General features: G+C 43.3%; 1 protein-coding gene across 1 annotated transcript; it reads right to left on the reverse strand.

Annotated features, from left to right (window-relative positions):
• Positions 1 to 959: 959 nt before the first annotated feature.
• BCDIN3D (BCDIN3 domain containing RNA methyltransferase) lies at positions 960 to 5877 on the reverse strand. The gene is given in 3 exon segments (XM_032348139.1): positions 960 to 1144; positions 1146 to 1711; positions 5593 to 5877. Coding segments are annotated over 3 exon segments (876 nt in total). The 5' UTR covers positions 5827 to 5877; the 3' UTR covers positions 960 to 1068.
• Positions 5878 to 11372: the final 5495 nt, after the last annotated feature.

Below are 11372 nucleotides of genomic sequence, written 5' to 3' on the forward strand. Positions count from 1 at the left end.
TAGTCTCCCTTCTTAGCTATATTTTGTTTTCTCATCTTCTCTCCACCAAACAAATCTTTCTCCATCTTCCACTTTCCCTTGGACTCAAGTCACAGGTGTCAAAAACCTGACAGACATCAGTGACACCAATTCCACAGCATTTATGCTGAAGTCATCCAACTGTAGACTGCATTTTATGCCTGCTTCCCTGCACATATTCCCACCCCTATACTGGTATGCTTTGGCAGAGGATGCTAATGAAAAAAGTCCTGAATTAACTTACTCTCTGGTGTATTTTCCATTCTGAGCTTGGGTGAGGTTCTTTTTCTTAGCTGAAACCTTCCCTGGATGGGAGTGGTTAAAAGCAGAAGTTTCCTACCAATGCCAGAATCACAGGACATTCTCAATCATACTCAAGTCACTTTTATTATACATAATTATACAATCCCACTTCATTAATTTCTTTTGGACCAGCTGGATATTGGGTTCATAATTTAAATCTTTTAAACATTTTATAAATGCTAGTCAGTTCATTTTGGCCAGTATCTGTTACCTGCTGTGCTGAGCCAGAGCATGTTGGACACTTGACCTGCTCTGGAAAGATAAGATGTTTTTCTTACCAAGCCTCTCCTTTAGCCAGGCCAGTGACTCTTCTTTCCAGATTGTATTGTGAGGTTTTGCCTAAAGGCAGGGTGAATAAATTCAGAAATGCCTGAAGAAGCCAGATTGGATTCAAGTTGCCCATGGACCTGACACATTCTAAGGCTAACCTGGTCTACGTCTCCAACCATTAAAAGCAGCCCCTTCCATATCCTAGAACCATGATCACTTTCTCTAGGCCATCTCAATCTGGACAGCCCAGCTCATTGCTCCACACTAATCCTTCCAGGATGAACTCAAACAGTAGGAAATAGATACTGATTCTTTCAAATGCATGTCCTGCACATTTTGCCAAAATGTGCACCAAATCCTAGATTTGCCAAAATCTGCCACCTTTTGAGGCTGCCTCACAATCATGAATTAAGTTAACTTAATTCTTAGTAAAACGCCCTTTCAATACCTCTTTCCTGGTCTTCCCACCGTCCCATCTCACTGTCTCCAGTAGCCTAATCTATTCCTTTCTTTCCCTTCCTCTGTCAGTAATTCAGGAATTGGATGAGTCTCTGGTTTCTTTTGCCCTGAAGAGCAGAAGGCTTCGGTCCCAGCTGGTGTTGCCAAAGCAGCAAACTAATTCCATGCCATGGTCCTGGGTTAAGATCTGCACAATCTCACTGGCCATATCACCTCGGATGGTAAGGGAACGGAAGTGGTCAAAATCATGAAGACCCAGCTTCCGGAGACGCCGTGCAGCTGCCCGGTAACACTTCCAGGGCTGTGGCTCCACAAGGAGGTAGCGGCAAAGGGAGGAAAGGTGGGCCAAGAACTCCCACAGGCCATGGTCCCCGTGGTTCAGATGAATCCACATGGTTACTGACATGCAGAAGCCAATGTCAAAAACTGAACGTCCAAATTGGCTTAAGAAAGAGCTCAAGAGAACTTTCCGGGTCCTTTGATTCATAAAGTCCAGGGTGATAAAGGTCAGGGCATCAGGAAAAGGGCATTCTTTTTCAGCTCGCTCCACCAGGACTGGATCTATGTCGCAGCAGAGTAGGTGGAGTTCTCTTGAGGCATCTGAGCAGGTCTCCCCATCACGTAGGGAAAGGAAGTGTTTGTATAGAGCCACACTCAGATCCTAGAGAAATCCAGAAGAGCTTTGTCATTGCAGCTCTCAACCAGTGAATAGAAGAAAAACCTCTATTTCTCATCATCCCATCAGACTGTTACATACTCTTGGCTTTATAGGATGTGAAGCTACTAGACTAAGGAGGTTGCCAAGAAAGTTTTCCACAGAGCAGATTCTCAGCACCCTCCAGGGGTCTCCGGCTATAATGTGTCCTCTCTATACTTTCCTGACATTGATGGTACATTGGGTTGTATGGCTTAAAGTTACACCCAAATGAGTGAAAAAAGGAGCCGAGAGCAGTCTTTTCCAGCTTAAGTAATATGCTGGTAAACTCACTTTTTTCTCCTTTCTTTTTTGGTATCTCAGATCCCAGGGAGGAACAAAGAGTTCCAAGGTAATAACCAGTGTTCCTTATCAGGAAGGTGAAGAACACAGCAAGCACCGTATTACAAAAATCTGCTTTTCAGACTTGTGGTTGGGTAAGTCTGGATTCCAAAGATTCCTTATTTAGCCTTCACTCTACAGCCTCAATATTATTACCTGGCTTATGCTTCACCACCCCGTTCTGGGATTTCCTTTGCTTCTGCACCCATTACTCCCCAAAGTCCCTGCTGATCTTCCTTCTAGCCAAGTCTAATGATTTGTGATTTTTACCAACTCAGCACCTTTCTGACTTGTAAACAAGTCACCATCTCCCTTCTCTAATGATGACTTCTATAACCATTATAACCAATTCAAATTTGTGTTGTTCTAATCCACTTTTTCAAGGCATTTTTATGTATCACCTCATTTGCTCTGTGCAACAATTCTGTAAAGAAAATATTCATGCCCTTTCTGCAGGTGAAGAAAGTGTGGCGGGAAAACTCCTAATGTCCAATAATAGCAGCATGGATAAATAAATGTGGTATATTAATTAGGGTGCTCTAAATAGCAGTTACAAATGAAGGAATTCAGCTCAGTGTATCAATATAGATGACTCTCACAAATATACAATGCTGAGTGAAAAAGCAAGACACAAAATAAAATACATGGCAACCTTCCATTTATATGAAGTTCAAAAATGGGCAAGATTAAACTACATTGCTTAGGGATACAAAAATAGTGAGCTATAAAGATAAGCAAGTGGGGCACTGGCGTGGCTCAGTGGGTTAAAGCCTCTGCCTTCAGTTCAGGTCATGATCCTGGGGTCCTGGGATTGAGCCCTGCATCAGACTCTCTGCTCAGCAGGGAGCCTGCTTCCTCCTCTCTCTCTCTGCCTGCCTCTCTGCCTACTTGTGACTTCTGTCTGTCAAATGAATAAATAAAATCTTAAAAAAAAAAAAAGGAAAGAAAAGAAAAGTAAGTAAATAATAATAAATGTCAGACTAGTTTTTACCTCTGGATGGAGAGGGGGGTTTATGAACAGGGGTAGTGATATGAGGGATTCCTATGACAATGTTTTATTCTTGATCTGGACAACTGTCATAAAGGCGTCAACATTATAATAATTCATAAAGTATAAATTTATGTTTTCTGCATGTGTGGCATAGTTCACAAAAAATTCTACATTTTAAAAATTATGATTCAGAGGCTAATGATTGTCCAATGTCACATAGTTAGTATATGGAATGATTTAGGCTACATTAGGTTCTTTCCTCTATACCAGGCTACTCATATTTTAATATGTGTATTAATAATTAATGACATGCATATCACCTATGGATCTTATTAAAGATGCTGATTTAGTAGACTGTGGGGGAGGGGAACTGAGGTTCTGTATTTCTAGTTGTTTTTTCTTTTTAAGATTTTATTTATTTATTTGACAGAGATCACAAGTAGGCAGAGAGGGAGGCAGAGAGAGAGGGGAAGCAGGCTCCACGCTGAGCAGAGAGCCCAATGGAGGACTTGATCCCAGGACCCCGAGATCATGACCTGAGCAGAAGGCAGAGGCTTAACCCACTGAGCCACCCAGGTGCCCCTGTATTTCTAGGTTTTTTTGGTCTTTTTGTTTGTTTGTTTTTTAAGTAGGCTCTATACCTAGCATACAGCCCAATGTGGGGCTTGAATTCACAACCCTGAGATCAAGACCTGACCTGAGACCAAGAGTCGGACTCTTAGCTGTCAGAGTCACCCAGGCACCCTGAGAGTCTGCATTTCTAGTAAGTGTCCAAGTCATACTGATGCTACAGATCAAGGACCACATTTTGAGTAGGAAGGTCCTATACTATGCTGCTTAATTTTCTCCCCATTTGTATGATTCTATCTTTGTTTACTCCCTCTTCCTCTATGATCTTGGGTATGCCAATTTGACTAGTCATTTTGTCACCTCAGTCCCTTCTCCACATCTCTTCACCCTCTCCATCCTCAATTCCCCAATCTCAGAACACCCAAGAAGCTTAAAAAAGAAAATACAGGGGTGCCTGGGTGGCTCAGTCAGTTAAGCATCTGCCTTAGGCTCAGATCATGATCCCAGGGTCCTGGGATGGAGCCTCACATCAGGCTCTCTGTCCATAGGGGAGTCTGCTTCTCCCTCTCCCTGTCGCTCCCCTAGCTTGTGCGCTCTCTCTCTCTCTGTCAAATAAATAAATAAACAAAATCTTAAAAAAAAAAAAAAAAAAGACTCAAGGGCTCAATCACCCCAGATCCTCAATCAGTCCAGAGTGGGACCTGGGAGTTTTAGAAATGTGAATAAAGCACCCTATAAATTATGGTACATCCATACAATTTTGAAGCTGCTAAAAAAATGTAGTGACATAGGTGACCTCCAAATTATCAAGTGAAAAGCAAGGTGAAAAAGTGTGTTACTATGTATAAAGCTAAAAGAGGTGGGATATTTATACATACATAAATGCTTGTGTTAACATTGGATGCATACCCAAGAAATTATAAAGAGCGGGTGCCACTATGTAGGGGGAAAGAAGAATTTAGGGTCAGGAATAGAGGCTTACTTTTTATTACATGCCTGTGATTTGCAATCATAGGGTTAGATGTCTGTTCCTTTAGGATATGCTAGTAGTTACAGATAGGTGTCCGAGATACATTTTGATATTCTGGATGTGATTTCACTATAATCACTCTATGCCTAAGAATACTTTGTGGTAAGAAGACGTGGCAATGTCTTCCTCCGCCAGGAAGCTGTATTCTCCCTCTCATCCTCTCCACTGTACTCGGTCAACACACTGCTTTTTAAATAAATATCCACTTGGCTCCAGTGTCTATCCTACACTATATGGTACTCGAATCTAAATTCCAGACATGAGGGGCGCCTGGGTGGCTCAGTGGGTTAAAGCCTCTGCCTTCAACTCAGGTCATGATCTCAGGGTCTTGGGATCAAGCCCGGCATGGAGCTCTCTGCTCAGCGGGGAGCCTGCTTTCCCCGCCCCCGCCTGCCTCTCTGCCTACTTGTGATCTCTCTCTGTGTCAAATAAATAAATAAAATCTTAAAAAAATAAAAATAAAAATAAATTCCAGACATGATTCTTTCACCCCGGCTCACCTCTCCCCAGAAACCAATCCCAACCCTGTGATCCCAAAGGTGGGTCTCAGGAAGCCCCCTCTCTGAAGCCAGGTCGCCAGCCACGCTGGACAGAAGGCAAATGCCAGAAGCCCAAATACGGTGGCCCTACCCACATGAGGTTTGGCCGTGAGGGGGCGAACTCAAGAGAGGGACGCAGGAATTTGGAACGGAGTTAAAAATTGTTCCTCCCCACGATTCCTAAGAGAAACAGTGGTGGGACCCTGAAGGTCCGGTAGCTGCAGCAAGGGGTTGGCCCAGGCGACGCCTTTAAACTCATTCTGGAAAAGTCGTGGTGGGTGTAATGCCCCGCCCAAACCAAAGCCCCAGCAAAAGCGGAGGAAGCCAACCGCCCAGCTCCCCGACCTCCGACCCCGCCCCCGCCCCCGTCACTCACCCCAGAGTTACACCCCACGTCGAGCCCCAGGATCGGCCTCGTTTCGGAACTCTGAGGAAAGAGCCGGCGAAGCAGCTCCGGGGGCAGGAGGCGGAGCCGTTCTTCTGGAGGATGGAAGCGGGAATAATGAGGGAAGTTTCCAAACGGGGCTGCCCCGGGTTCCAGAATTCGCGGTTCCTCTTCTGTCGCGGCCTCTTCAACGCCCCCGGTGGCCTTTTCCATGGACGCCGCCATTAGTCGGTCTGGCCTCCGGGTCCCGGCGGAACCGGAAGTCGGGAACCGGCCAGCGAGCGGCAGGGACTCCAGCGCGCATGCGTTGAATGGCGGAGGCGGGTGGGTCTGAACCTGAGGCTGTCTGGGAAAGCGTTGCCAACCGGGTTTGCGTTGCCATGTTGAACTATCAGCACAGTCTCGGAGGTGGTTATTAATATTATCCCATTTTACGGTGAGGAAACTAAGGCAGAGAGGTTAAGCGACTTCCCAAGCTGACATAGTTTCAACTTGAGCTAACCAGAACAAGGAGTTTGTTGGGATGTTGGAAATCAATTTTGACCCAGCTACCTTCCTTTACAAGTGCATTAGGGGAGAGAGACCCAGAGGGTAGATATTACTTACCCAGAGTCACGCAAGGAATCTGTGATACAGGAACTTGTACCCTGTTCATCTCATGGTTCCAGGAAAAGGTAGCCGGGAGCTGTGGGTCATTTGAAGTGTCAAAAGAGCAAGATGGCCCTGACTGCCATGTAGGTCAGGTGGATAGGATAGCTTCTTGAGAGGCAAGGACAATGCCTTAAGAGCCAGCACTTGAGAGTGCTTATCGGGTGGCAGACACCCGTCTAGGATCTCTACATATATTCATTCAATAATCACATCAATTCTGTGAGGAAAAGACCGTAGTTACCCCCCCTTTTTATATAAATATGAGGACATTGGGGTACCACTAATTTGTAACCTGCTCAAGGTCATGCAGTTAGAAATGATGATACCAGGATTTGAGCCTAGGCAGTCTGGTTCCAGAGGATGTGCTTGCAATCATTATGTTATTCAGCCTTGAATCCCCTGTATGTACCATAATGCCTGGCCCAAAGATGCTCAATAAGTATCTGCTGAATGAAAACTCAGTATCAAGAAATGGGGGTGGGCGGGCGCCTGGGTGGCTCAGTGGGTTAGGCCGCTGCCTTCGGCTCAGGTCATGATCTCAGGGTCCTGGGATCGAGTCCCGCATGGGGCTCTCTGCTTGGCAGGGAGCCTGCTTCCTCCTCTCTCTCTCTGCCTGCCTCTCCATCTACTTGTGATTTCTCTCTGTCAAATAAATAAATAAAAAATCTTAAAAAAAAAAAAAAGAAAAGAAATGGGGGTGGGAAAACTGGATACTCGTATGCAAAATAGTGGATGAAGAATTTAAATGTAAGACCTGAAACTGTTTGATAGGTAGAAAAAAAAGGAAACACTGATCTTGGCAATGATTTTACAGCTGTGACACGAAAAGGAGAGACAACAATAGACAAGTGAGACTACATCAAACTAAGAAACTTACTCACAGCAATGAAATCCATTGATAGAGTAAAAAGGCAACTTACAGAATGGGAGAAAATGTTTGCAAACCATAGATTTGATAAGGAATTAATTTCCAAAGTGTATAACAAACTCTCATAACTCAATAGCAGAAGAACTAATAACATAACTTTAAAAATGGGCAAAGGATTTATTTTTTAAAATATTTTATTTATTTATTTGACAGAGAAACGGTGAGAAAGGGAACACAAGCAGAGGGAGTGGGAGAGAGAGAAACAAGCTTTCTGCTGAGCAGGGAGCCCCATGCAGGGCTCTATCCCAGGACTCTGGGATCATGACCTGAGCCAAAGGCAGCCACTTAACAACTGAGCCACCCCGGGGGCCCCTGGGCAAGGGATTTTTTTTTTTTTAAGGATTTTATTTCTTTATTTGACAGTTCACAAGTAGGCAGAGAGGCAGGCAGAGAAGGGGGTGGGGAAGAGAAGCAGGCTCCCTGCTGAGCAGAGAGCCCAGTGTGGGTCTTGATCCCAGGACCCTGGGATCATGGCCTGAGCTAAAGGCAGAGGCTTTAACTCACTGAGCTACCCAGGTGCCCATGGGCAAGGGATTTAAATAGACATTTCCCCAAAGGAAAGCATATAAATGACCAACAGGTATATGAAAAGACACTCAAATGTTACTAATCATCAAGGAAATGCAAATGAAAACCACAGTCAGACATCTCATCACATATGTTAGGATAGCTATTATGGAAGAACAAAAACAAGGCAAATGTTTTGGCAAACATGCAGAGAAAGTGGAACCCTTGTACACTGTTGGTGGGAATGTTAAATGGTGCAGCCTCTATGGAAATCCTTCTAAAAATTAAAAACAGAACTTACCGTATGACCCAGCAATTCCATGTCTGGGTATTTATCCAAAAACATTTATATAAAGTTCTCCAAGAGGTAATAGCACTCCCATGTTCATTGCGACACTATTCACAAGAGTCAAGATGTGGAAACAACTTAAATGTCCACTGAATAGATCAATAGATAAAAGAAATGTAGCATTATATATAGTGGAATATTATTCATCCTAAGAAAGAAAGAAATCCTGCCATATGTGATAACATGGATGAAACTTGAGGACATTTCGCTAAGTGAAATAAGGTAGTCATGGAAGTCAAATACTGTATGATTGCCCTTATGTAAGTTATCTAAAATAGTCAAATTCATAGAAACAAGGACTATAATGGTAGCTGTTAGGGACGAGGGGAGAGGGATAGGGAGAATTGCTAATCAATGACTGCCAAGTTTCAGTTATCCAAGATGAATAAGGCCTGGAGATCTGTTGTACAATTTTGTGCCTATAGATAGCAATATCGTGCTGTACACTTAAAAATCTGTTAAGAGGGTAGAACCCGGGGCGCCTGGGTGGCTCAGTGGGTTAAGCCGCTGCCTTCGGCTCAGGTCATGATCTCGGGGTCCTGGGATCGAGTCCCGCGTTGGGCTCTCTGCTCAGCAGGGAGTCTGCTTCTCTCTCTCTCTCTCTCTCTGCCTGCCTCTCTGTCTACTTGTGATCTCTCTGTCCAATAAATAAATAAATAAATCTTTAAAAAAAAAAAAAGAGGGTAGAACCCATATTAAATGTACTTATCACATGAAGTAAAATCTAGGATAACAAAAACAAACTCAATAAAAGCTACAAGTACATGTTTAAAGCCAGGTTTGTTTTGGGAAAATTAGAATGGAAGGAAGAAGGGAGGTCAACTGAAACGAAGTGGAATGGAGTTAGGCCAAACCTGGACTGAGCCAGAGGCAGGAAAAGAAAACAGAGCTGGTAAGGAGAGAAACTGAGGGTTTAGCCCAGGGAGCAGTTTCCAGTTAGAAATCAGGATGACCCAGAATATGCAACAGGTTCAGCCAGGGGTCAGCAGAGTTGTGTTGACCTCTCCCCACCTGGCCTGCCATCTTAAAGGGCCTCCTGCTACATGAAGCCAGTGGCTTGCTGAACTTCTAAGGGACAGAGGTGTGACCCCTACAGATAGCGTATCAGAGGTTAAAATGGACCCTGTCTCTTGCCCTCCCAGGTTGTACTTCATACTTCTATCTCTGCCTGATCTATTTGGGGTCATAAATTAAAGGCCAAAAGGCATAGTGGAATCGAGTAAACCACAGTACTCTGAACAGCTTCCAGAAAAGCGTGGGACAGCACCACTGGTATCATTTCTCTCCCCAGTGTTTTGACAGGTTTTGGTAAGCCAAACTTACCTCTTTTTGTCACTAGATGGTGCTAGCACAAACCCTTGACCACCCTTAATTTTCAAGGAGACGGAATCACCTTGCTTTTTTAAACACCCTTTTGTTGTTGTTGTTGTTTAAACACAGTATATGTTATTGCCAGTGAAATGTTTGATTTCATTAAGGACATGGGCATATTTCTGAGTGCTTAAAACACTGTTCACGGGGATGGGCGGGCGGGAGTCTCTAGGCCTAGATAGGGAATGTCAGGCTCCTTTTAATCTAGGGATCCTTGAGAAGCAAAGATAGAGATGGGTCTGGTAATGTTACTGGGGACCTAAAATACCTCAGAGATGAGCCCATAAAGAGGCATTTTAATTTGATCCACTCTGGTGACTTTTTGAACCTGGGTTCATTTTTAAATTTTTGATTGGCCCAGGATGACCTGACAAGTCAGCTCCTGGGCTTGGGGCCTGAGTTACCAGGCCCAACACCTCAAGTAGCTGTAGCAGCACCTGAGAAAATGTTTTACATTGCAGCTGGTCAGGTTTTGTGGAGCCTGATGCTTATACAGTTGTGGGAGTGGGTGTGCTTTGTGGGTGGGTGGTGGGCTGGGTTGGGGCTGGAGATGAAGGAGGGCACTTGTGATGAGCCCTGTGTGTTGTATATAAGTGATGAGTCACTGAATTCTACTCCAGAAACCACTGTTGCATGGTATGTTATTAACTAGAATTTAAATAAAAACTTTTAAGATTACAAATATAGAGACATGTAGAAGTAAATATTATTTACAGTGAGAAAATAAATCACAACAAAACACATTTTTAAAAGCTCTGGGATTTTAGCTCATAGATCAAAGAAACCTGATCAAGTTTTTCCCCAGTTTGCTAACAGACGAAATTTACATGACATTGTCAGTAACAAATCGTGAACCTGAAAGAGACTATTCCAAACGATCAAATAATAAAAGGCGAATTTGGGGGTGTCTGGATAGTGAAGCTGGTTAAGCATCCGACTCTTAGTTTCAGCTCGGGTCATGATCTCAGGGTTGTGGGATTGAGCCCTGCGTTGGGCTCCATGCTCAGTGCAGAGTCGGCTTTCATTTCTCTCTCCCTTTCCCTCTGCCCCTGCTCCCCAAATAAACAAATTAAAAATAAATAAATAAATGGCAAATTTAATCTGCCACGCTAAGAAAAGACTGAATTATCTTTTTTGTCGTCTCTAAAAATTGCCATATGAAGAAGCCACCAAAGAGTATGTAACCAAACATGTAAGAAAAAGGTAATATTCAAGTGTGACATTTTATTTATTTATTTAAAGATTTTATTTATTTATTTGACAGAGATCACAAATAGGCAGAGAGTCAGGCAGAGAGAGAGAGGAAGGGAAGCAGGCTCCCTGAGCAGAAAGCCCAATGCGGGGCTCAATCCCAGGACACTGGGATCATGACCGGAGACGAAGGCAGAGGCTAACCCACTGAGCCACCCAGGCGCCCCATGACTTTCATTTAATTCATCAAATTATTATAGGATTTTTTGTGATAATTTGTCAGCTTTAAAAATGTTTCCCATGCAAAGACTAATCTTAGATATACTCTTCAAATTGACTACATTCACTACCCAATTTGCCTTTGAGAACCTCATTATGATTGGTGTATTTTGGGTTTTTTATTAACTGTTTTGATATTGGTAATTTGTGTCATGAAAAAAATATAAAGATAGGAATTCTGACAAATTGTATTTTGAACAGTTCCCATCAAAAGAGAAAAGAATGCATGGTACATTTATAATAATATACTGTGTTATTGAGTATATTACCACCAGGGCAAAACTTATTTTGACTAGATGTCAATATGGACAGAATCCTCTGTTCATATTTTTTGCACAGCTGACAATTGGAAAAATTTTCTTCAGACTAGCTTCTGCTTTGTACATCTTCTAAACTTTATTTTCCTCCACTCCTGCACACCTCTGGTACCAGATGCTAAATGTAGGACACGTTTAGGTCTTGATTTGAACTCTGGCTTTGTATCTTTAGGCTATA

This window comes from Mustela erminea, chromosome 6, assembly GCF_009829155.1.
Source record: "Mustela erminea isolate mMusErm1 chromosome 6, mMusErm1.Pri, whole genome shotgun sequence".
NCBI classification, from domain to species: domain Eukaryota; kingdom Metazoa; phylum Chordata; class Mammalia; order Carnivora; family Mustelidae; genus Mustela; species Mustela erminea.